The sequence below is a fragment of the Melospiza melodia genome, chromosome 1, assembly GCF_035770615.1.
Source record: "Melospiza melodia melodia isolate bMelMel2 chromosome 1, bMelMel2.pri, whole genome shotgun sequence".
NCBI classification, from domain to species: Eukaryota; Metazoa; Chordata; class Aves; order Passeriformes; family Passerellidae; genus Melospiza; species Melospiza melodia.
In genome coordinates this window covers 101555925-101583700 of record NC_086194.1, presented here as the reverse complement: position 1 = coordinate 101583700, position 27776 = coordinate 101555925, and the positions used below count along the sequence as shown (strand labels likewise).

The 27776-nt window shown below is 38.3% G+C and overlaps 1 protein-coding gene across 4 annotated transcripts in view; it reads right to left on the bottom strand.

The window, feature by feature from the left end:
- CTNND2 (catenin delta 2) overlaps positions 1–27776 on the bottom strand; it is a 640896-nt gene that overhangs the window by 79689 nt on the left and 533431 nt on the right. For all 4 annotated transcript variants that reach the window (XM_063162733.1, XM_063162752.1, XM_063162763.1 and 1 more), the window contains exons 13-15: positions 16842–16959; positions 13680–13865; positions 3732–3905 (exon numbers count right to left, since the gene is read on the bottom strand). In XM_063162733.1, the coding sequence (XP_063018803.1) occupies positions 3732–3905; positions 13680–13865; positions 16842–16959 (478 nt within the window). The remainder of the gene's footprint in view (positions 1–3731; positions 3906–13679; positions 13866–16841; positions 16960–27776) is intronic.

The window sequence follows — 27776 nt, the reverse complement described above, 5'->3', positions numbered from 1 at the left end:
CCTTATTTGTTCAGGGAAAACTCCATCTAAGATTGATGAGGAAAGTGTTTCCCTAGTTTTATTATTTCATATTTCTAAGCAGCTTTAATATTCAAGTTCACATCAAGTATAATTACAAAAAGCCCATTCTTTAAAAAAAAAATCTTAGAGAGGCAATGAGAGGAAGCAAAGCCTAACCCAATGGCCATGCTTTTCACGTGTTGCTCCCTCTGCCTGCAGGATGTTCAGGATATCATGAAACTACTGTGGTTATGATCTGATGGGATAAAATATTTTGGGAAGCAATGACTTCTCTAAAACAGTAACCCTTGCAGTCCCATGTAGCAGCTGAGCTCAGCAGAAGGTGGTGGGTGGGTGCAGCTCCAGGGCTGACAAACTGCCCCACTGCTGTCAGGCAGCAGCACTGTGCTTGGAGTGGGTATTATGGCTATAGAATGTACTATAGAGGGACATGCAGTGACCCTGGCTGGTGTCAGAAGTCACTGTGCAGGGCAGCAGTTGGACCTTAGGCAATGTGATGCTCTGTCCAGTCTTTCCAAAAGACTTACATATTGGCTGTCTCTACAGATATTATTCCAGAAGGGCCAATCCTATTTTTCATGGATGCATCAAGTAAGCACATGAACAAAAAAGATATCTCTGTGTGGATATGCATGTAATTTTCCATGACAAAGATGCTTCTTCTCCTTCAGATTCCAATACCAGTGTCCTTTTTATGTGATGACATCTTGATGCTGAACAGTGAGATGAACAAATGTCTGTGTTTATCTGAAACAGTCGCTTCCAAAATAAGTTCTGCTTTGTATATAAGCTGTCAATCTTTTTCAAAACCAGAATATACACCAAAGTCATAAATTATGCCAGGTTAAATTTTCACATTGAAAATATTCTTCCTCATACCTCAAAATCAGTATCCTGTTGTATTGATAAATCTTCATTTGGATCTCTTAATGTATTTGCCACAGAGATGCTCCTTTTCTGGTTTGTTACAGACTGTGCTTGGTGTAGTAATAATTGCACTGACCAAATATGTTATTGGTCATTATAAAAAAGTCCCAAGTTTTACTTTGCAGATGAGTAATATATGTCAAGACTTTAGTCCTAAGTGTTTCATTTGACATAGAAAAATTGTCTGTAAATATAAGTAAGTCCCACTTTTTTCTTTTATGTTAGTATTTGGCTTTAGAAGGAATTCCTGCAACTGAAGCAGTCCTAAAATTGTCCCACAGATTCTGTTTCATCATGTGCATGTGTTGATTTTATGTGTATATATCCCTGAGAAACTATACACCCTGAAATAATGAAAACTTTCAGCCTTTCTGAGCTATTAATCCTGAAAACTACATACTGCTGCTTTCTTTTTGTGCCTGAAATTCTCCAAAGCAGTCTAGGGGATTTAGACACATATCGTCTGTTAATTCTAGTGGTAGACATTTATCTAAATCCCCTACATAACTTTTTATTTTTTAAAAATTACTCAGGCTTCCTTTTATCTGCTCACTTTCTCTCAGTAATAGCACTGGCTAAGCACTGCCTGTGTTAAAAATATTACCTCCTGGCCACCCAAGAGGATTAGACGGCTTTGTACCAGAGGAACCAAAAGGGTGAAACAGCTAGGAAAGAACTGTGCAAGTGTATCAATTGCATTGTATTTTTTTCCAGAAGAGACTGTATCTTCAGTAGTGTGTGAGCACACCTGGTAGGCTGGGTGCTTCATATAGTCTGTGATTCTTCTGGTGTTAAAATAATGCTAATTGGAAAAAGCCCACAACTGCTATTGCCATTGTTATTAATAGCAACACTGTTTATCTTCATACAGTTTGCTCTTCTCTCTTTCAGTTTTAAGTTTCAGTAATCATAAAGTTCTTGAAAGAATTCAAGTAAAAAAAATGTAATTCCATTCTTTATACAATTACCATTTGTTGGAGGAACTAAAAAAATTAAAATCTCCCTTAGGAATAACCTCTTCTTTTAAGAGTTTTCTATCTTTTATTTCAGTAATTTTATATCTGGACTGCAGCAGCGGAAAGGAGAGGTCAAAAGGTGGAAACATCATGCTTATGTAATCCCCAAAGAGGATTACTCCCCTCACAAAAATGGCTAGTATGACATGTGAAATTAAGGATATTCATTCTGTGTCTGCACATCCCTTGTAATAGAATTGGTAAATCTTTAGAAAAATAGAGCAATATGAGAACAACCCAGCTTTTCCCATGGTATCAGCACAGATAGTATTAAAGTCCAAAACCAGTTTTTCTAAGCCAGCACTCGCCAAAGAGCTCTGCAGAGCCTCCCTTCCTCTCACTGTACACTTCTGCCAACTAAGGGATGACAGGTATACAGATTTATTAGAAATGGGAGAAGGGACACCACTTGGATTTTAGCACTTCCATTAGTCCTGGCAAACATGCATGCATTGTTTTCTCATTTGGACCAGGACTACACCCATTCCCAGATGGACAGTACACATTTATTACATTTTGCTGCCAGGATTACACCATCTGAAGCAGTCTAAAACATGAGAATAATAAAACCATAATGATTTTCAGGCACAGTGCTACACAGGACAAAAATCACTGAACAGATACTTTGTTAAATCATTTTACATGCCATTGAATGCAACAGTCAATGACATATTATAAATCTGGTGGAACACCATTATAAAAAAAAACCCAAAAGCATAATATGTCTTGGAAGAGGTATTGAGTGTGCCAACCCAACTTCCAATAAAACTTTATGTGAAAAAGAAAACAACTTCTTAGTGCCAGTGCTAATATTTCAAAATGAATGCCTAATTAAATTGGTATTTACATATCACATACGAATGCCCAACTGCTTAAAACCCAACAGGATACCTTTTGAGACATAACTTTGATCAGTGCATTTCCCTGTACATGACTGTTTTCATTGCAAACGAGAAAAATTCCTGCTGAGAGTTAATTTAAAATCAATGCATTATAGTTACACCATAGGATAACACAGTTAGTACTTTCAGCCAATTAAACCAGTTTACCACCAGGAAAGTTGCCCTAAAAAGTAAGCAAAGTTCAATGTTGAATTTTACTGATCTGTTCTAAATTTGAAAGCATTTTCTTAAATTTTTCACTGGACATACTGCAAATAATACGCAAAAGAAAAATGGTGCTTTTGAATACAATTGAAAAGTAGGATTAGCTGGAACAGAGTGCCTTGATTGCACGTTTCCTCACTCATTGCATATAATTAATCATATTATGAATGTATTTTAATAATGCCTTATTTTTAAAAAAAGGAGATGCTAAGATTACTTGCTGTCACATCATTTATATCTTGCTCTGCCCTGCCCTGACTTCTCCTAAGGGACAGAATGCCAACCAGTTTCTGCAGTGACAAAACAATATGGATTCATTTGATTGTCAATCGTGGCATTTTTGGCTCATTTTTCATGGCTCTGTCACCCAGGTTCATAAAGAATTGCTTCTCCTTATTCTCCATATTTGGATATTGGTTTTCAGTGGCAATTTTTCATACTTGACTTGGCCGATGTGATCTTTGCTGCTGTACGCTGACATTTGCTATGATACGAGTACCTAGGACTTGAAATACTATCTCAGATTTGACTTCAGATAGTTCTATGAGAACAGAAGGTTATTCCACTACCCGAAGCAATTAGATACATTTATATCACCAGCCTGCTGTCGGCTGCAGGTACAGAACTGAAGAGGAAACACGTATTGGGTTAATATTCCTACCTTCCAACTCCCAGCAGCCAAGTTCTGCAGTGCCCCCGCTGCCCCCTCCAGCGTGTCTGGATTTGAGCACTCAGAAAGAAGTGTGAGGTAGGGTTTGACTATTGAAGGGTGCCACAGCATCTGGATTCCTTTGGGTGGTTCTGCACAGTCTGGGAGAGGTCCTACGCCATCCCACTGTTGGAAAGCATAAATCAGATTGTCAGCAAGGAACAGTGAAATACATTTGAGAATTGCCTCAGATGCAACTATAACATCTGTGAAGGCATCTGCCCATAAACAGATGTTCTCAATTTTTGCACATCATGTGATTGTTCATGGAGGAACCAAATTTCCTACTCAGCATTCCATACAGACGAACTATCAGATTGGCAGAAATCCCAATGTTTTAGCTAGCTGAAAAAACAAAAACACTTTTCAATGTATGTATATTTTTTGTGTTTGTGTGGGAACAGAAGGCAAATGAACATTATCATAAGAGGCAAATCTAGAACTTGCATGGGGAGAAGAGATTTTCTTTTCACATCCGTCTCAGTTCTCCACATTGTCTGTCTTCCCATGAGAAGAGAAACAGCACAAAATGCTACTATGAAAAACGAAATCATTCAAGGCCATGAGCCCTCTGTGCCATGAAAGGCACAAGTGTGACAAGTCTTCTTCAATGGCACAACTTCTGGCTTCTCACAATGAGAGTGCAGGAGGTACCAGCCAGCCAGCTGTGTGGTCTGAGACTCCAATGCAACCGGCAGAATCAGCCCTCACAAAACATGCTGTTCCTCTCATCACATGCAGAGTATTGCCATGAAAAACAACCCAAGTCTGATATCCAAAATGTGCGATATTTAACCTGAACAAATGGTAGGTTATTGCAAAAACCCACTCTTACCAGAAATAACTATATTCCAGGAGGACAGGGGTTCTCCTCTCCAGTGGAGCACACAACACTTGCACCTACATACGGAACATCTCAAAGGAAAATACACAGACTTTCTTTTTGCCTTTTAAACAAAAGTAAGATGTGGAATGCACTTTCAATAAAAATTTAAATGGAAATCTACTTATATATTTATTGTATATTTTGTTTTGTTTTGTACAGATAAATAGATTTTAATAACTCATGGCACTAATGCAACTGTTAGAAACAAGTCTGAACTTTTTAAGAAATACCTTTTCTAACACTTCTGACATGTCGACATTGTGTAACAGAATAAACAGTAAACTTTTAGTACCTTGGGTTACTGTGAGAGGTTACTGTGCCTAAATAAACAGAAAATCTGTACCATAACATTAATATCCACTAAACTGATAGCATAAGTCAAATTAACTCCGGTTTTAAATCTGCAACAGTTAATTTAACTAGGTTTATTGTGAGCGTACAATAATCCTTGCACTGGGAAAGACCTAGAACCTCTTGTTTTCAGAAAGTATCAACCATCATTTTATTTACAATAACGTTAAAAATAAAATACATATATTTTAAGGAACAATCAATCAAGTGTTCCCTAATAACAACTAACACAATTTCAAGGTTTTGTGTGATTAATGTCTTTAGGAATGAAACCTGCTATTCTTTTCTAAATTAAATCAGAACAAACACCTAAGTGGAAAGCTAGAGGAACCATTTCATACACATGAGCAGTTACCAGAAAGCAGCTCAGGTGTGAAACTCACTATGCTGGACAAATGTTATCATAGTTCAAAAGAACTGGCATAGCAATGCCCAGTGGTGGTTGAGAAAGTAGAGGACAAATGCCTTCTGGAGAAACAATGCCTTCAAATGACACTATTATGGGGCTGTGCCTTTGAAATTTTTAATGCATTTCTGCCTTTAAACCAATAGATTGTTTTCAGTGCATGTGATTCAATTCTTCTTCTTCCTCCTTATAAATCACCAGCCTTGCTAGAAATGAGTTCTTTTCAGCTCATAAAAAATACATTAAAGCCTGCTTCTTATTTTAACTCTCAGAATTCAATCATTCACACTGTCAGATTTTTTTGAAAACAAATGAGAGACATATCTTACAGGTCAAATCTGACTTCACCCCAGGTTTAGGTTTTGAACCTTAGTAAGATCACTAATGAATGACTTGTGATGTCCAAGGGGACCAGTTCAAGTCTTCACTTGTCTCATTCCAACTTGCACGAATTATGCATTATGCAACTAAAGAGTGTTTGTACAGGGTATATTATTTCAAGGACAAAGCACATGAAATGCATCAAATATACCAGATCTACCCATATGAGGGGGTATACCTCTGTGGGGGTATGAGTTTTTTTTATGCTCAGCTATTTACACTTGTATGATCCCAAGGACTACTGAAAATCAGCTGATATAAACAGAGCTCCATATACATGTTCATGCTGTGCTGGTACATATAAAGCACTGGAAATGATCTAGCAGATAAATTAATATTTAATGTTGTTTTGCCATTCTGCCCAGTAATGAGAAAACATAAAAAAAAAAAAAAAAGAAACAAATTACTGCATTTCCCTGCCCTCCTTGCAACTCACTTTCAGCATGATTACATTAATTTATCACCAACTGAGAGGGAAGACCCTTTTTCCCAAGATGCTGCGATGCCTTAGAGCCCATGTAATAATGATGAAAATCTTTGGTACCACACATGCATGCGCAGGGAAAGCACAGGAAATTCAGTCACCCTGGAAAATGTCCTGCAGTGCTCTCCACATGTGGTGTGTGCGCCCAGAGCGAGCAGCTGAGGGGCGGCACAGGGAGGGTGGCACTGCTCACCACGCTGTGCTGCTCTTGCCTGGGTAATTACCTGCACAGTAGTTGGTATGGAGCCATGTTTTCAATTTGTGCTGGAAACAGTGTTGATAACCCAGGGATGTTTTAGCCGCAGCTGAGTAGCACTGACACTCGCACTGAGTAACACAGCCTTTTCTGCTCCTCATCCCATGCCACCAGCGAGGAGAATGGGGATGCACAGAGCTGGGAGGGAATACAGTCAGGACAGCTGACTCCAGCTGACCAAGGGACATTCCATACCACATGGTGTCATGCTCAGAATATAAAGCTATGAGGAAGAAGAAGGAAGGGAGGACATTCACATGTGGTTTGTTTACCCAAATCACTGTTATGCATTGTGGAGCCCTGCTTTCCTGGGGATGGCTGAAGATGGGAAACATTTATGCTTGCCCATGGGAAGTGGTGAATGAATTCCTCCCTTTGCTTTGCTTCCCTGTGGGGCTTTTGCTTTCCCCATTAAACTGCTTTTACCTCAACCCACACATTTTCTCACTTTCACTGTTTTTCACCCCCTCCCACTGGGTGAGGCTGTGTGGGTTTGGCTGCTGACTGGGGTTAAACCACGACACCTGTGGCTGCTGTGTCTGTGGCAGCCTCTTCACTGGAGGGCTTGGTGGCTTCTGGTGGCTTCTGTGTAGCTGAGCCCAACTGTGCAGCACACACAGAAGCTGTGCAGCCCAACTGCTGCAGCACACACAGAACTGACAGGGGTAAGCAAAGAGCCTATTGCAAAAGAGATTTGCCTGATATCTTCATTCATTTATTTTGTATTTCACAAACATCAGCTGCCTGAGCAAAGAAAAGGATATTTTTCCCTGAGTGGTATTAGAGTCCATATCTAAAATAGTGGCTAAGGCATGGCAAAAGTTGCTTTGCAGTTTGCATTGCTAAATATTAATGAGCTGTGGCAGCATCCTCACCCAGTAAACACTTCTACCCAGTAAATTACTGGAAGAGTTACTGTACTGTTGCTGCCCATCAGGAATGATCAGGAAGGTCTATCTGAAATAGACTGAGGCTGCAGTAGGAGCCTCTGAAATAGAAAAAACATGCAATTACTCTTCCTAGCTTATACCAAGGAAGAAAAAAAAAAGTCATAAACAAATATTCCTTCCAGGCTTCCCTCCTTCAGCTGAAATTACCCACATATATTGTGGTTGAAGCTTGTTACGTGGGTGAGATACAAATCTCTCATTTCCTGAAACTGATGCAAAAAAAGAATAAAGTCTAGAAAAATAAAAAGCCAGATATCAAGATCTTTTAAGAACAACAGAATTTTGATAGTAAGAGTACTCCAATAAAATTTCCAAATTTTCATAATTGGAACTTTGAGAGGAGAAAAAGATCACTTATCGAGATGCTTTCCTGTGCTGCACAATAGATTATCTACCACCACATTCTCATTTTAATGAAAGTAAATCCAAATTTATAGTGCAATTGTACTAAATACCTGGGAAGGCTGCAGCTCAGCAAGAGAAGTATATTCTGCAGATTTTAGGGTTTGTACTAACAACCTCAAATTGTTGGGGTTTGCTTTTAAATTGGTATCACATGACCATTGGTTTTCCTGTGGTAACAAAGAAACGGTGCTCGATTTGAATCTGTTACATATGAATACTTCCTTTACCCCAGTCTGTACGAAATACCACTACTGAAAAAATCTAGGGAAAAAAAAGCAACAAACCCAGCAATGTCTAAAACCATCTAGACCTCTCTCCAATGATCCCAGACGTTTGGGATGGTATGATTACACTGTAGCTATGTCCCTTGAAGCAGCAGTGACAAAATTCACATGAGCAATTCACAGTGCTTACTAAAACCATCTCTGAAATAACAAAGACTTTTAAATTAAAAGGCCACTTAAGAAGACACTGATATCTCATCCTGCATGTCTTAGTGGCTGTGACAGTCTCTGCCAGCTCTCCCTAGACATGTCACTCCAATAACCTCTTTTGGACAGCTTTGTCCAAGACGTGAATTGGCCAATGCTAAACAAAGAGTAGAAACCAGAAATTCAGCAACAAAAAAATACAACGAAGTCACAGAGCTTGATTTCAGAATCCATGCAGCTGGTACTAAGCAGGCAGGAATACCACTGTTTACATCAAATCAAACTTCAGTTTAGATATCCAGGCCTAAATAAAGGTGGTGAATATAAATGCAGGTGTTAACTGACACAGAGACTAGAGTAGAATGGTGGGAGAGAGAACAGAATAAATAAAGGTACCTTTCCCAGTTTGATGTAACATTTACAATTGCAGGAAAGATGTTTGAAATGCTTTCAAAACATTTAAATGTATTGAATCATTATAATGAATTCCAGATACTAATAAATCTAAATTTTACTTTACATTGTACATTACACTCTTAAAATAATTGTCAGTGCCTTTACTTAACTTTTTAATAATATGCTTAATATTAGCTAAGAAAAAAATAATAATTCACTTTGTATATTTTCTCTTTGCTTAAAAAAAGACCCTTACCAAATGAAGGGGGATGGAGTTAAAGCTGCATGCCCTTCTCCTCTCCACAGAAAGCTGAAGCTAATTGGCTTTGCAGTATGTTCCAGGAACTGACCAATACAAATTATATTTAATAACCCTGCAGTTTTGACTTTGAAAACAAATTGGCCATACATGACACTGAGAGTCTCACAGAGTATCTGGCAAGATGTTGTGTTGGCAAGCAAGAAAGCAGAAATGCTTTCCAAAACGCTCTGTAAGGAATTGCTCAGGACAGTTGATTCTTGCTACTCAACATCTGACATAACCACCTTGTGCAAGACGAGGAAGAACAAGTGGAAATAATATTCCTTCTGAGCAAGAATGTATTGGCAACACAGCTTTTCATCCCTAATCACATCCCTTTTCATCCCTAAGTTCATGTTATTGGTTAAACCCAGGAGCTGCCACCATTTCTCTGTTTCTGGGCTTATTAGCTTGGTATGGCTTGGTAGAGCATGAAGCACACTTGGTAAAACAGTGGTCTCACCACATGAAAAGACTTATCTGGCAGGTTTATTTTTTATGCTTTTTGAAATATTATTGCCTTAAACCTTCTATTTCACATAGATAGAAGAATTTATAGGCCATTTAGCAAGCATGCTAAAGAGGTGTGCCAGTTAATTCTTAATGATATATAACTTGAAATGTTGCTGTTATAGCTTCAGGCTCCTGACAGAAGGTGAAAAAGAAGGTCAGGCTCATTTCAGAAGTGTCACTTCCAATCAAAAACAGACTTTGGGCTAGATTCTGGTTTGACAAGAATGATCACAGATGGGGAACTCGAGACAAGCATGAAGCCAAGAAGTCAACTTGTTTCTCTTACAGAAGAAAGGAAAAGAAATGAAATTGTGCCACATGTATACATAATGGGCTGTATAACAAGAAACAAATAAGGATTAATGACAACTCCCTGGCATTTTTTTTTTATTGAAGTTGGACCACACACCTGATTTGTCCTAACTGCTTTTTGTCATAATCCTCATTTCTCACACAGCTCAAAGAATAAATCTGTTTGCAGCAGTGAGCATGCCAGCAGCATGAACAGCATTTTCAGCAGTGGAAGAATCAGCTTCCATTTGAGGAGTGACACAATACAAGGCAGAGAGGTTGATGTCTACAAGGTTCTAATCAGAGATGAAGGGGTCTGAGGCTGGAGAGCTTATTGGGGTGAGGGTTCATACCAGCTGATCACAGGTAGGCAGCAGAGGAAAACTAACAAAACAGCAAAGAAGTACAGGTTTGAGACAGAAGCCAAGTGAGCTTTTATTTTCCTGAGGCCTTAACAGAAGTTTTGATTTCTGTATTTCCAAAACTAAAACCAGTGCTATACCTAGATTTTATCACAAACCTTCAAAAGGTTTGGGCATCTTCTAACATTTAATTTGTGCAACAAAGCAGATGCCTCAGAAACCTCTCTCAGCTCTAGTAAAACAATTGTGGCTCTTTTAACATCTCCCACTTTTATTCTGGAATGTGGAGAACACTTGTTTCATGTGATCCTAAGGGAATTCTTAAAGTAAAGTAATTTGCAAGGTGTCATTAGACCTATGATCTGAACAAAGACACATGTCTTACTTGATTCCAAGGTGCACAGAAGTTGCCATTATAGACAACTGATAGACGATTGGCATCATTAATAAAAATTAAATTCCAGTTTGTTCTTGAAAGGCCTTTGAAAGAAGACACATTTTATACTACCACTCAGTTCTGTTCTTTCCTTTAAGTAATTTACATGCGACTACACCTGAAACATAACTTAGAAAAAATTGGGATACTTGCTCCATAAATCATAAACCAAAGAAATGAACTTGTACTCTCTTTGTAGAGAAAACCCATGAGAAAGTGACTTTGATATTAAACTTCTCCTGTTTCATGGCTTAAGAAACAAAGTCCCCTGTTGTGTGAAGGATTTTTTGCAAGTACAGAAAAGTGCATCTTGATTCACATTCTTGGTCTAAAATTATACTGTTTTTCTTTTGCAACTACAATAGTTTTGCTACTATTTTTTTTACAAAGACTTTTATGCAAAAATTAAAGACTACCTCATAAATGCACAATGAAATTCAAGTAAATACACATAAAAATGAAGAAACTAAGTTACAGCGATACTGTAACGGGAAAATTTCAAAACTGCATTCACTTAAATCTGAACAATTTTCCTCCACACCGTTTTGTACATCTTATATTCTGAGAAGAACTGAAACAGCAATTTTGTTTTGCAAAAACCCCATGGGCTGCCAATAAAGGAAAAAAACCCTACACCCTGAACACATATCTTCTGGGGACATAAAATGTAGTAACCATAGAGTGGACACTACTCCCCTGTACTGAGGTGTCACAACTGACAGAGATCTGCCTGTGCCCTGGGCTTTACCTGAAAAGATAAAACTCCCAAGTATTAAAGGAACCACAAACACAAAGAAGCAGATCTTTTCACACAATTGAACAATTGTGTCCACACTGGACAAGCACCTCTGAACATACTTTTGCACTTATTTTTGCAAAATAAATGGACAAAAAGGTTAAATTTACCCTTATCACAGTTTAAGTTATTTTATGCTATTAATATAAATGTGGTTACATGAAAAAGATTGCTTTTCTTTTCCATTTTTGAGGATAAGTTGGGAGAGCTGTTTCTGGCACAGTGATCTTGCTGCTATTGTTTTTGGTGGCACTCTAGTTAACTTGATAATATATTAACTTGATAATATACTTCAAATCATTTGGAATGTTCAACAGCAATCGAGGATTATGGGGTGAAAATAACCTGCAGAAGGCTCACAAGGCCCCCTTAAAATTCCTGAACTGAGTAATATCCACATGTGAGACCTTGAATATGGCAAGATGAAGAAGGATGTCTGGATTTAAAGGAAATTAGATGAAAGAGAAAACACCATTAGAAAAATGTTTCTAATACTTGTAAGACAAAGCAGTCCTATGCACAACAGAATCAGTTCTGGAAAGAGTAAATTTATGTCCTTGCCACAGAAAATCCTAGTGGTCATAAACTTGAAAATATGTGTGTAGTTTTATTGTTCTTTACACTTTAAAAATTATATAAAACCATTCCATGAGGCCAACACTAACAGCTCTGAGGAAATCTTTACCATGCAACATACTGATAACGAGCACTCATAGAAACAGACAAAAAATATCTAAGAGCAGGCAAAAGCATGCACATTGTAAAGATAATTGGCCAAAAGGGCTCAGCTCTTTGGCCTGGAGGAGCAAAAAAATGTTTTTAAGGGAACCATTACAGTACAGAGAGGCCCCATGGGAATAGTGAAAGAGTCAACAGTACAGAGTTAAAAGTATGACTGTGAGATCCAAAAGTCACAGAAGAAAGAGAAGAGGAAGACTTAAAAAGCCTTTAGCTAGTGAGTGTGTGTGCATGTGTTAGTAAACAGAGCAGCAGAGAGCAAGCCAAGCTGCAGTGTGACACATTCATACCCAGACATGCTATTTTTTGCTCCTGCACTTTGAATAACTGCAAGCACAGTGTGTGAGAACTGTTAATTCAGTAACAGGGATGATGACTACTTCATGGGGTAAAATTAGTTTGCTTCAACACTTCTAATCTCACTGTAGCCTAACACAGGAATCCCAACAAAAGGCCATAATAAATTCAAGTTACCTGATGATAGGGTGTTTAACCACAAGAGTAGGTGAAATAAGTCTTACTAGTAATGAGTGCTGCATTTTTCAGTATCCAAAGCTTTAGCTTAGTAGTGTTGCTAGAACCTTTCCACATCAACACAATTTGGCTTCAGGAATTTAGGAATATTTTCAGTACTGGTTGACATAATTTATTACCCTGTGCACTTAATTGCTTACTCAAATAAATATTTTCTTTGAGCATTCTGAAACAGAAATAAACTACAATGCAAAAAACTGAGTAAGTGTAGGAAGAGGTGGAAAACTTACTACTGCCAGCACAGGCTGTCTGAAAAAGCCCATAAATCAGTAGCCATTCTTATTGCTATTTGCTGTGTGTACAGTGTCTTTCTCTGCAATACAACTGTTAGTATTCCCCAAATTATAAGTTCTTAATAGTATAAAAAAAGAGATAAACACATTTTAACAATCAACCCACCCAAAATGATAACCTGTGAAATAACTTGAGGAAGCAATCAAGGCTTAGCTTTTCAACTTTTCTTTGGTAACAACATAAAATATATCAAAATATGAATGCTTTTATAACAGTCACTCGTATTACTTGATTCAGTCCTGTACAGTTTTCTTTCAATGTGTAGAGACATGGTACAGGACTAACTTTGAGGCAAGTGAGTGTATATATACAAGCCTGATGTTTGTTTGCATTAAAGCCTTTCTACACACACGTGGCACCGTGGAATTACAGTGTAAAGTATATGCAGATTACACTTTTCATTAGAAATGGCTTCCTTTCAAAGAGCATTTTATGGTATTTATGGCATTCACAGTGTACCCATGACTACAGTTTCCAGGTGCACCACATAATGTACAATTTCTCAAGCAAACATATTTTATTACTCCAGAGCCATATTCTACTTTAAGCTCCCAGCTAATTAACAAGGACAACAGTTTTGTATATTATGCATGACGCATTTAATTCCTAATACAGTGCATTAATTATTTATATTTTAAATGATGGGCACTTCAACCACTCACAACACAGCTGCAAATAAGTTTCATTACCTGATCTTGTGATTTCTTTTTCTTCTTCTTCTTCCCCCAGCACCCTGAACTCTCTGCATCTTTTCCATTGGCATCACCACAGAGTAATCCATCAAGTTCATCTGTTCCCATCTGCTGTCCCTGAGATGTTTCTGCAGCTAGCCTGTATGAGAGGTTCCTCAAAATGCACACACAGTTTTCAACGGTCTGAAAAGTATGACAAAAAGAAAAATACAGAAAACAAAACCAGAGAAAGATTAAAATCCTCCCCTTGCTCACTCTGAATATGAAGCAGAAGGTATGCCATCTATCTTTGAATGTGGATTTTCCCAGCACAATTCTTATGCACACATTTCTGAGTGCTCCCCAGTTAATAACAGGTTAAGAGATTCAGAAATTTTTATGGTAACAAAGCAGTGGTCTGAACAATACTTTACTGGGAGTTTTTTTATTGTTGTTCTGAATTTCACACTGCAGCCCCATGTGAAACAGATGTCGAGGTAAAAAGCAATCAAGAGAACCTGAACACTCCGAATGTCAGAAAACTCCCAGCTCAGTGAATAGAAAAGGCTACAAACAGAAAGTGGTAACAGATCCTGGGTTTTGTCCTTTTAGAACCAGAAATGACCTTTTTTTCTGGCAGAAATTCTATGTAAATTGCCATAAAATTTGGTCTGAGTTCCATTTCACACGTACTAGTAGCATGAACGGATGATGTTTCTCCAGCCCCAGAAGTAGGACTAGAAATCTGTCTTGCTGTTTTTACTGCTTCTAGCCAGGCTGCAAACAGATACCTTGTGTGCAGCCTTTCCCTTTCATCCATTTATCCCCCTAATAGGTTGTGCCTTCTGTAGAAGATGCAAGCAGGAATCCATAAATGGATGAGACCCAGTGGAGGAAAATTCACTTGTAATTCAACCTAATTTCTCCAAGTCTAAAAGAAGTTCAGTTTAGATGTGAAACCTGCTCATTTAGTTGGTTCAATTTGGTTTGATTATCCCTAATAAGAAGGATATGAGCTTAATTTTCTCCCCACAAGGAAAGCATGGTTAAAAAAGCCATTCTCTATCTATTTATATTTATTTCAACTGCTTCTAATGCTCTATGGAGATAAAAAGCAATAGCCACTACATCCCAGCTCTTTTGCTCCATTAACCCAGAATGGAATGACTGTGAGGTTTTGAGCTCTACCATACTCTGCCATATTCACCAGTGAGGCAAACAGATGGGGCTTCATTTCCTTCCATGTATGGCATGAGCTTCTGCCAGGTATGCACTCAGCACACATTTTTTTGTGATGACACAAAGCTCCAGAGGTGACATAGAATTCAGATTCATCTACACAAGAACACTTATGTATCTGTTTTTTAACATAGATGAAATGTCACAATTTTGCAATATATTTGTACTGATTTGAAATTTCTGCCAAATACATAAACACATGTGGAAATATGTATGCATGTGTGTGTCTGTGTCTAGAAAGTACTCTTAGTGCAGCTTTCACAGCTGAAAGCTTTGCAAACATCATAGTGACCATAATTATTTTTCAAAGTTTGCTACCTCTTTGTTTTTTTTTTACATGAATTTTATTCACTTCTGATATAGCATGCTGAAGTTAAAGCTTTGCATCTGTTGATTAGAATACTAAACTTTAATTTTCCTTTTAATAAACCATAGTTTTTGCATTTAAAAATCTCATTTTGTGGAAAACATAAGGTAAGGTAACAAGGTAACCTTGTTACCTTAAAGTAAAAACTGATAAGCAAACTTGCAAGGCTCCAATTCAATCAACACCTTCTCTATTAAGGCGAACTCCTACATGCCAAGAAAGCTGGTTCTAACCACACAGCTGGACAGACTTCACTCCTCCTTGACTTCCAGGGATCCTTGAGTTCCTTACTCTGTTTTCAGTTTCATCATAAAGGGGCTAGGTACAAGTTCACTAGTTTTTCTGCTCCAGCTACTTTTAAGCTACTCTGAAGCTAATGAAGTCAAAAACACCCCTGTGTTTGGGGACTGGCAACAGCCAGGTTTGCCCCAAACCCTGCTGCCAGGTGTTGTGCCTGCCTTGTGGGTTGGTGTCCTTCTAGCATCCCTCTACTAAACTTCTATTAATGGAACATTGATTACAGGGTAATGGGTTGTGAGATTTTTTTGGGTGTTTTGAGGGTTTTTCTAAAAAAAAAACCAAACAAGCCATGCTGTTAGCCCAGCACCTCATGCTATGAACCTCTCTTAATTCCTCTCTCTGTCCCCTGAACTCACAGGCAAATTTCCCCTATTTGATTCAGATGGTAGCCAGAGACTCCTGGAGATTATTCCTCTAAAATCTATAAACCCATGGGGGTCCACAGACAACCCTGTGAAGTAGTATTTGGAAATACAAGCCGAGTGGGCTTTAAAACCTTGCTGCATAAAAGGCTGCTCTCCTGCAATTCCTAGGGGTTTGCAAATGGACCAAGGTTGCCCTAGAGCAGGAACTGTAATTAATTTAGCACCATTTACTGAAAGCAAAAGAAACTGGCCTTTTTCTTCTTCTCTGGAATACTTTAATGCATTACAAATCTTCAATTTGTAAATGCTTGGAGTCTTTTTAATTAGGGAGTGCCTTTCACCTCTGGAGAAGCTTGTTCATAGACTAGCATTTTAAGAGAAGTAAAGTTGACATAATGAGGCATCTTAACACAGTTGTTATTGAAAGCATTCATTGATCCTCTTCAAAGAAGAAATAATGTTGGTTTTACTGCAAAACTGCTATTAATTGCCCAATTCTTTTTTGCTTGTTTGCCTTTTAAGCCTACCTCACTCTCATTAGCTCTCATACTGGGTACTAAAAATCAATTTTAAGGTAAAACTGGCAGAGCAATGTAAGGAACTTTACAGGGAATATGACATATTTTCTCTTCTTAAACCAGTATCATACTTTCTACTTCAATAATTCAATAGAGAGGATGACATGTTTACCTGTCCACACTACACTGGTACAAATACAATGCTTAGCACATGAAAATAAACAGCTCAGCAGAAAAAAAAAAAAAAAGGAAGAGATGGGCTAAATTATGCTTTGCTAAGACATTCCTCACAATGCATTGAAAAAGGAATATCAAGAAAAACTGGTCTGTTTATAGTCCCCATGTACCCTGAATACCTGTATTTGCTGCTGAAAAGACAAAGAGGACAAACCTTACTATCAATTTCACTGCTCCCCAGAGCAGACTGGATCACGTACAGCAATGCATCTGTCAGGCCATCACACTCCCTCATTCTTCTGCGGGCCTCCTCTCCAGCAGAGCTGACATTCCTGCAAGGCAACAGCAAGGGTCACTATGCACACAGCTCCCTGCCCCACTGAAACCTTCTCACAGTTCACACACAGATAGAACACACGTTTTCCTTCTTCCTCTCATCAGGTCAGAGCTGTGAATAATGGAGACAGCTGCAAATGAGCTCAGGAAATGTAACGCAGAGGGGAACAAAGGGAAGACATCAGGTCCTCCACAGGATGGGGCTGAGTGGCCAAGCAGCATGCGCCCACCTGCATGGGGAGACTCATGGCCCACTAAATTTGGAGAAGGGCTGATAATTTCCTTCCCCTTCCCTTCCCTTCCCTTCCTCCTTTCTTTTTAAAATATGCATATGTACATATAAATCAGGATTTTAAAAGTCTAGAGGTTTTGACAAATACATCTCCTAGGAACTGAAGAGCCCAGTAGTTAGGGTTCTTAACCTGAGAGACAAATATTATCAGAGCATAATATAAAACACCTGCTGTTGCTTGCTTCTCATTTTACATGAGGGTTTCTTTTTCTCTTTCATTTTGAGAGAATGTTAATGCCTCAATCTTCTCTTTACGTAGTTTATTTTGCATTGCAAAACTTAAGGCCTCCGATTATTACAAGAACATTGTAATTCTTGTGTTCCTTAGATGGGGCCACATGGCCTTCTGAATATATTTATACAAATCCAATTAAAACAAAATTCACTGCATAACATATTGTGTCATAAAGTTCAAAGTACTGATACACAAAGAAACAAATATGTATGAATGAGCATTTACAAACAGAATCTATATTTGCTAACATCAACTCTCCCAGAGAAAAACTGTATGCAAATATGCATAGCAGGTTTGATTTGGAAATGGGTGAATTAGCAATCTCAAGAATGGGGTAAAACTTTACAGAGTGTCTTTCAGTAGGGGAAGGTAACCCTTTGCTGATGTGGCTCATCTGCAGCTCTTCCCTCCCCACTACTAAAGTTTACACAAAGAACATTAAAAGCACACACACCACACCTATGTAGTTAACGCTAATGTGTGGAAATGGAAGGGAGGACACTGGCCCTTGAATTTGGGAAGAAGGCAAGGCACTTTCTATCTTTTATGCCATATTCAATGACCTTTGCACTAAAGGTGGAAAAGGCAGAGGAATCCTGGGAAAGAGGAAAGAATTTCAGATGGAAGAAGATGAGAAGACTTAGGGCTAGGTTTCCTTTCAATCTTTTTCTGTTCTATCTACTTCATCTTGCTCTGCCTCCTTATTATCTAAAAAAAAATCTGAAAAAAGCATTTTCATTTCCCCAAAGCAACAGAGTCCTATAACTGGACAATCCCCCAGTTCCAATGCAGGTTCCTAACTGACTCTGCCCCCTAAACATATATGATTTGCCATCTATACTTGCATCCCCACACAGTCCTAATTAGTGCTGCTCTCCCACACACAAACTGGCCCAATTAATTCAATACTATTCCCTTCACCTCAGCAGACAGCTTGACAGAAAACATATAGCCCCGGAGCACTGGAATGAATTCTTGTATCTCTCTAGCAAACAAATTCAGCCTCCTTGAAACCCCTCATTTTTGGCCACATTACACATCAGAAGCCTGCCCTTCATAACAGATTGCAAGTTTTGTGTTGTCTGGTTCCTCTGGTCCCTAAAGTCTAATGCCTCCTTCCTTTATCTCTCTGCTGCTATAAGATCAGCAGGTGAGTGGTTTTCCTCCAATTCATGGGGAAACTTTCTTCTAGGAAGTAGGGTCTGGATAACATCAATAGAAAAACTCTCTCCCTTAGAAGTGATGGAATCTTCTGACTTACCTTTGTGTGGCAGAAATAAGAAGGTAAATATATAGAGTATGGTTTTCCCCAAACAAGTATCTGTGCCCTATATTTGCAGGGCTGGGGACTCCACCTGAAGTAGAGTAGACCACACTCTTTTAAAGGCAAGAGCTCTACTGATATTCTGAAAGGGCAACACATGGAGGAAAAGCACAATCATGGACTGGAAAAGCTCATTGTGGGGTTTAGAGTGAGGACAAGAAGGATTATTTGCCTTCTTTCTGAAACTTCATTCTCTTACCCTCTAGGCAGATAAAGACAGCAGTAGGTAGATAAATAGAGATGGAGAGAGGGCACTGAGGCACTGGTGCAGGTTACCCAAAGAAGTTCTGGATGTCCCATTCCCTGCTAGTGTTCAAGGCCAGACTGGATGGGGCTTTGAGCAATCTGGTCTAGTGGAAGGTGTTACTGCCCATGGTAAGGTGTTAAAATTCAATAGTCTTTAAGATGCATTCAACCTTAACTGTTTTATGATCCTATGACTGCATGATGAAGAAAGTTGTATCCAGCCCTAGAAGAGCAACTGCAGAATAGGAGGATGCTGAGGAAGAGTTCTCAGCATGGCTTTGCACCTTTCTTTGCACCACTAGGAAAAAAAAAAAAGTGAAATATTCCTGAATCCTTTTAAACAGATGTACTAGAATAATTTGTAACTAGAATAATAAGGCTTCTTTAAATACTGAGTGCAAGCTTTCAAAATAAACTGATTTAGACACCACCAGAAACAGAGATATAGTCTTCCTGATCTTCTAATTGAGGTGATTTTTCCTTCTCTCTATCACAGTGAACCGCATGTCTCACACCTTGACTGTGCAGAGCCTGCAAAGACTGTCAGCCTCTCAGCTCCTCTCCAAGTTCACCAGAAACTCCTCTTCACCAAGACAGCAATGTAGACAACCTTATAGTCCCTGAGCTGTGAGCTATCTGCCTCATTCATTTCCAGCAAACAAAGAATATGAGGCCTCTGCACAAAGCAATACAGACACACCAGGGGCACATCTTGCACAGACAATGCATTTCCTGGCTCTGTATGGAGGAGATGTCGAGTCGGGTTCTTCTGTTTATCATCCTTCCCCATTATGCTCCAGTTGCTCCTTTAATCAAGAGATGGATATTCTGAATCCCCATGACTGCCTTTTTTTTTCTTACAAAAGTCACTGTTTACTTTCTGCACTGACTCACAGCTACTACAGCTCCCACTGAGATATGGTGCATTTATTTACATAGGAAACAGCTAAAAAACAACACAAATCCCAACCTTGCCTCAGCATTTTGGCAGAAATAATCAGTTGATTATTTCAAAAGACATACACCCCAATATCTAGTTAGTCTCATGTCACCTCTACTGAAGTAATCACTCTTAACTGAGACAATTCACAGAGGGTCTCTAATACCACCATGTTCAGGCTATGCAGTTCTGCAAAAGAGAAACACGTTCCAGATTTAATGAGCGGTCAAAGAAAACACGCTGTCATTTAACTTGGACATGCTGTAGCTGTCAGTGTGACAGGGAATAAGACATGATTTGCCATTTGTGAATTTACAGGCCACTGTGCAGATGTTAAATTGGAACATTAGTAGTATCTCCTGTTGGTAAGATGTCCCACTAAGTCAGTGAATATTTTTCCAGCGTCATTTTTCAAACAGGTGAAACCATGTTTTCTGGATGTCTTACAGGATGTGGAGATACAATACACAAGTTTTCAGGGAAAAAATACTTCTCCATTATAAATGCAGCCACCCTGTATACTTTGATTCTTAGTGTAAACTCTACTCATGGTGTCATTTTGAATCTAACAGGACAAGGAGTCCTTCAGCCTGCCATAAAACAGTAAAATGAATTTCAACTAGAATCCAGTCATGCAGGAATACCTAGAATACAGAGGGCTGAAGAATAACTCTCAGTTTAGTCAGAAGGTTCCAGGTAGACCTTGAAAACCCAGCTAATGTAAATAGCTTTTTCTGATGAGAAGAAGACTAAGGACAGATGGATCAAGAGCTCAGACCCATGGTTCATCAAACTGATTTTCTGAACAAATGGCAGATTGACTTTGCTAATTACCTAGAAATGGGAAGAGAATTAAAATAATCCAGCTTCAGTTTCATGGGAAAATGTGCCAACTATCATATCATCACCTGAAAGCTATCAGCAGGCATGACCCTCCATACCTAGGGCATGTCAATCCAAAGTTCTCGGGATATGAAGGGTGTGGTATAAAGGAGAGCACTGTGCAGAACACACCTGGCTCCTGTTAACCCTGGCACTAGCATTAGTTATTCAATGCCATCGTCAGGCTTTGAGGTAGGGGAAGATGGGTGGTGCCAAGCAATTTCTTTCTGCTTTAGGGTCATTTTGCATACATTCATACAAACTGTGGAAAGTTCAGAGCAATGTCTTTATGATTCTAGGATAACTAAAATAATCTGCCTTATACAGAGGCAAGACATAGATTTCTACAGAAACATAATTCAAAAGGCAAGCCAGTGTGCTGAGACATGAACTCTGGATATGGGAATATTTAGCAAGCTGTTGAAACTACTCCCAAGGCAGTTTTATCCATCTCAAAGACAGAATTAAAGCATCTGACTACTCCCAAGGCAGTTTTATCCATCTCAAAGACAGAATTAAAGCATCTGCACCTGCCTTCCCTAAGCATGCTCAGGTCTTGCCAAGTAGTAGGACCTTCCCTGTAGCAGCTACCAGTCTTCAGATTGCAGATCTCATTGAAGTCATGCCAGATAATGGTTGAAAACAAATAATCTGCATTTAGCAATGGTGAAATTGAGACAGGCATCCTCAAAGCCCCATGACAAAAAGAGAAAGTATGTTTAATATCTAGCATATGTAATATTTTGTCATGGACTGAATAAGAGAGGACAGACATGGGAAGGATAATATCCTAAATTAGCTGGAAAGCAGAAGTTATCTTCATCACCATGAAACTTCAGGGGCTTTCCAAATATATAATTATTCCAAGAAGTTTTGTGTAAAAGGGACTAATCATAAAAGCCTCAATCTTTTTCATCTTTCTACAGGTTATAAGAGCCATCAAAAAAAGATTTTTCACAGCAATAGGGAAAGGTTTACAAAAATCAAGAACTATACCAACCCCATTAATATTATAGCAACTGCGATTATGTTTGCCTGAGGATGCCTAGGATGGGAAAAGCCCTCAGAATACTGAGTAACTGAGTTACAACTGGCACACAAAATAATTGTCTTTAAATCACAAACCCAAACAAACAAAACCCCACCCTGAAACTGGCCTTCTCTAGATCTGCTCTTTTATATGCTGCCTGTTTCTATTTCTGTCTGACTGAGCATTTCTCCTTCAGGGACCAAGCCTTGTCTCAGGGGGAAGCTGGCATCCCCAGTCCCATCAGAGGGTGCTGTGGTGATGATCCTCTGAGCTGGCCTGCCATGTAACACATGATCCCCTAAGAGCTACTTCTGTATTTCTGTGCTTTTTCTGTACACTCCCAGCTGCTTCTGGCAGCATTCAGGCTCTTTGCTGCAAGTGTTTAATACAGTGACACAGACAGCAAAATGAAGCAATTAACACCATGTATGTATCCATCAAGTGTGCCCAGTGTTGTCAGCAGACCCTGTGCAACCATACAGTTTGGGGGGCTTTTTATAGTGAAGTAGACCTCGAGTCACATTGGCTTATCTGTGAGCACTCAGGGCAGCCTTTGGACATGGAATAGATAGGTTAGCTGTAGTAGTTCTGGTTACTACTGCAAACTTTAGACAAATTTTGATTTTTTATCATTTGTACTGTAAGAATTTTTAAAATAATTTCTTATTGCTGGAAACTAAACTAGCTGATAAGACTAGCTACTTCTCAGACAAAATAGAAATTTAAACAAAGCAGTGAGACAAAACCTTAGAAAACACAAGACGGTTCATTCTTCATTATTAGAGTTTCTAAGTGCTAGGCTTTCAGTGACTATAAAATCAGCTTATAGTTTGGAGGTAAAAATAAATTAAAATAGATTTTTCAGTCACTGCCACAGATTTCCCCTTAACTTTTCCTGACTTGAATGACAGTTCAGTGCTGTATCACCAAAATCAGCAATATTTCTTCTTTGTAAGTATTCTTAGCACCACTTATAGCTTTCTCTATAAGCTGGCTTCCAGAATTTAGCAATACTGTATGTGGATTAAGTTTAACCTAAGTTTTGGGCAAAACCTGTCTTGTATTAATTAGAATAGCTCAACTTTGTTAAAGAAGATCATTCTATATCAAAAAGGAACTTGGCCTAAGTGAGATCTTTCTCTCTTTCACTTTAAAAGAATAATTTGCAATTAGACAAACATCTGACAGTCTAATACAGTCTTGGTTATTAACCTTTCTATCAAATGCTATGACAGTGTTATTTAGCTTTGGTTATTCTGTGGTACCTATTGTTTTCAAAGCATCAGAGCAATTACCCTACAAAGTCAAGCACTCAACAGGTGCCTTTTACTGCCGTGCTTCTGCATGTCCAATCCCGAGGCTAAATGCACTGTTTTGAAGGACTGCTCTGTGGGATTTGTGAAGCAGTTGACTCCTAACATCATTTTTTGCTATTTTGATAGTTTTGAAAGATACACAATGGGACAGAACATGAACTGCAGTAAACATCTTAAAAGAAACTGTCTCTGTAAAACAAACCCAAAACCACCCCAAATTTTCTAGCAGGAACAATTTTGGTAAGATTTCATGTTATAATCAACCCTGGCTTCATCTAAAAGGAAAAAAAAATTCTATTTACCCCTCTCCTTTTTTGCTGTGTTTTCATTTGATGTGCAATTCTATTTAACTACAATACACAGAATTAGACATAGTGTATTGAGGGAATCTTTAAAATTATGGTATAAAAAAATCCTAACTGCATCAAATTTCTGTTTTGATATTTAATTTCTCTGACATGTAGTATTTGGTTTTATAAAAATCACTGCACTCATTAATGCTCATTAATGTTTGTACAGCTTTTAATACACTACCTCTTCATTCAGAAAGAGCTGAAATATTGAGTCACTTACTGCCCTGGGGAAGACCTGCTGTGGTACAGACTCTGAAGGGCAAAATGGGAATAGTTTAAATATGTCAGTGTCAAGATACTTTTCTCCATTTACAATTGTCATGGTGCTAAATGGAGCTGTAGATGTGTTGAAGACTGCAAGAATGTAAATACAACAGCATCAGCTTTTGATGATCCAGTATTAAATACCAGCATTAGCTCAGGTACTTCTGTCCTACAGAAGCACTGTCCAGAGGACTCTGCAGCTCTTCCTCTGTTCATGGACTGAAGAGCAACAGGACAAATTTGTGGGGAAGGATGGCACTGAGGCTGCCAAGTGCGGGTATCACTCCCTCCACCAGCACTCAGTGAAACACCCACGTGCCCGGTGGGAGCATGCCCTGAGGAACTACTACTGGTCTCATTCCACATTTCTTCCCTGGCTACCTGTTCTGATCACTGTGAAAACTCAAAATTACTGTGTCAGATGCTTCAGCATTGAAAAGCAGTCCGTTTTCATTTTTCTGTTCAGCTTGTTATCTTATTCAGAACAAAACTGATCAGACATAAATGGTTTTAAATTAACCTCCTTCTACTTATTGTTTATCAGGTTATTTTCTTCAAATTCTTATATATTGGTCTGTTTTGATGCTCTTTCTCTACATTAACTATTCAAGCAATCTCTAAAGTATTATAATTCGGATTATTTGTACATAATTTCTATGTCTACTTTTCTTCTCCACTAAAAGATGAAGCCTCTGTTTGTCCAGTTTAGGGCTGTGGGAAAGCCTTTGACTTGCATGAGACTGCCCTAGCAAAAATACTTCTGCAAGAATAAAAATGTCCCCTCTTTTATTTTTTGTAGGCTTTAGTCTCAGGAAAAACTTGGTATTACAACTGCATTCTTAAGAACAATTGAAAAGAAGCAGACAAAATGCTTTAAAGCTTGCACTAAGCATCAAAGAAATATACTATCTGTAAAAGGCAATAATTTACTGTGTCTAAAATATTATTCTGAGTGTACCAGCACACCTTACACTGCTGAGACCTCTTTATAAAATTGTTTGAAAGTTATTTCTCTAATACAATTTTAAAGAAAAGTCACTCTCCTTCAGTGAAAATTGTAACATACACAACAGCTGAGGAAAGGATTTTCATTCGTACCTGAAACTTGGAAAAGGAATTTAGCCAACTTCTCACAGTGTGTGAAATTTCTTGCCATCCTTTGATGTATTTGACCTTTTTTTTTTTTATCTTAAGAACAACTAGTACTAACAAATGAAAAAAAAAGTCTTAGTTTTGACAGCTCTTTCCCCATGACTTAATCCCAGTGTAGCTCTTGTGCTTTTCAAGAATACATGCAAGCCCCTTTTCTATGCAGTGAGAAATATTTCAATGCCTGAGTTGGTCATGACAAAAGGGGAACTTCAGAATCCAACATGGGGCCAAAATACATTCCTGGCCTGCTGCCAGATTTTACCTGGAACTGGTCACTACTAGTGGGCACATTCTACCTACAGAAGACCTATTTGACTATAGTAATAGAAAAGGACCAAACCATCACATATAAGCATGATGCCTTTTCTAGCAGAAAAGCAGGTTTTCCTATTTAATTAAACTTAGGTTTTCCTATTTAATTAAACTTCTAAACAACAACAACTAAAAAATCTATGAAAAAGTTTCACAAGTATAATTTCTGTAATCAGAAAAAAACCCCCAAAATCTAAGGGCAAAACCTATGAAAAACAGACTTTGGGTTATACTGGTCTTAAAGGACTAATTTGTGCATCCTTTCTCCCATTTCTCAAGTAATGATGAACTCAGTACCAGAGATTTGGTACCCTCTGGAGCCATCCTCTGCTCCATTCTAATAAGGCACTTAGAACTGGGTCTCCAGCACACTCAGAAGTCTTTGTGCAAAGAATGCCATTGCACTACCTCACAGAAGCAAAAAAGGAAGTGATTTGAAGCCCAATATCTCTGTATTAAAACTTTCTCAGTCATTTGAGTGTCTTGCAGTCCAGTGAGTCCTGCGGTCCCTAAATTCCCTTAACTGAAAACTATGTAAGAAAAAAGTGCTTTAATGCTAAATTGTGGCTCCCTGTCTTGGTCTCCTTTGTGGCTCATACAAACAAATGGAACAGTAGGAAGTCAATTTTCTAGAAAAACCAGCCCATTTAAATATCCAGTGAATGCCTGTTGCATGGAAAACAGTCCATTTGCCACATACACCCACTGGCCACACAAATTGAGTTTAAGAGCAACCAAACAAAGGTAGTAAAAAGCAAAGTGTCACAACTGTCAAACTCCTTCTACAACATGATGCAAGAAAATAAATCTGTGATTCAGGTATAAACCCAGTAATTTTACATTTCCAAATAAACAGAGACTTTGAAAGGATGGGAAGCTGAAATGAGTTCTCCTAGTTTGATGATAAAGGGATGTGAATGCATTTCTAGGCAAACAGGAAAGCCACATCTTGAAAAAAAATTAAAAAATAAAATGAAAAATAAATAGAGCTTATTTCAGACATAGCAACTCAGGAGAGCATCTGTATGAGGAAAAACTACTTTAAACCCTGGGATGGGATTCCCTGACGCTGTCATTTTGGTTTCTCACTCTGTTAAAACAAGTATTCTACTTGGGCTAGATTATTACAGCGACCTGAAGAGGTCTCCAGGGTGAGAGAAGGATGAGAATCTTGTTTGATGATCAGAAGGCTGGATTTATTGATAGATGATATATAATACATTATAACTATACTAAAAAGAGTAAGGAGAGAAGTTGCAGAGCTGCTAAGCTAAGAATAGCATAGAAGAGAATCAATAACAAAGTTCAGTGTCCAGGGAATCTTTTCCTGAGCTTGCCCTGTGATTGGCCCTTAATTGTACACATGGAACATGAACCAATCACAGGTGCATCCTATTGCATTTCACAGCAGCTGATAACAATTGTTTACATTCTCTTCTGGGGCCTCTGCTTCCCAGAAGATGCACAAATCCAAAAGGAAGGATTTCTATGAAAAATGTCTGTGACACTAGATGACAGTTCAGATGTGACTTTCTAGTTGTATAAATATGAAAATAAATAATGGCATTAGAGATGAATTTTCGATTCCATTTTGACAGAAGATTATACTTTTTATGCTCTGATTTTCACTTTTCCATTGGGTAGGCTGATTTTTAAGTTGACACTGTTGTTACTAAACCAAACCTGAAAGTTTTTTATGAGATATTATAACATATTGCATATTATTTTTATATACTTTAGTAGACACTTAAGCTCAAGTAAGCCTGTTTGCCTCTGCCCTTAAATGTGAAACATTTAAAAGCATTATCGGGAATGCAGTTCTTCTCAGGTCTTATGAATCAAAGTACTGGAAAGTTATACTGCTCTCTTGCTTTGGTTTTAGAACTCAGTGGACAAGATAACTGCAAAAATAAGACCAGAAACAGTGTAAATAGGTATATTTAATGAAGTTACCACTCTAAAAATCCTATTAATAAAGATTAGGTTCCAGAAAAAACACAAGCAATATGCAATCCGATCAAACTGGAGGAACAAACAAACAGGATGGTGATTGCTCAAGTAAGATGATTCCCTTAACCTACAAAGCAATCTCCCTGTCACATCTGAGTTTCAAGTGCCTTCCTGCATCTATTTTGCAGTCTTGAAAAGCCGTTATCAGTGCAGTGCCTTGAGAAGAAAGGAGGGTAAATCAGCTTTGGTTGTTGACTAATCAGATGAGCACAATTAATTACAACACCAATCAGTTCATTAGATTATTAGCTTCATCTCTTTTTGATCAGCTACTTAGAAATTTTAATACAGAGGATAAGAAGTCACAATGCAGAACACTTATTAGAGTATCAGAAGTATGAAATGCTGCTCTGAAACAAATTAAGTTGGACCACAGCAAAATAGCACAGCAAAGTAGAAGACACGCTTTTCATCAGTGTGATTGCCCATGCTCTCAGTGAATTGACTGCTATGGACA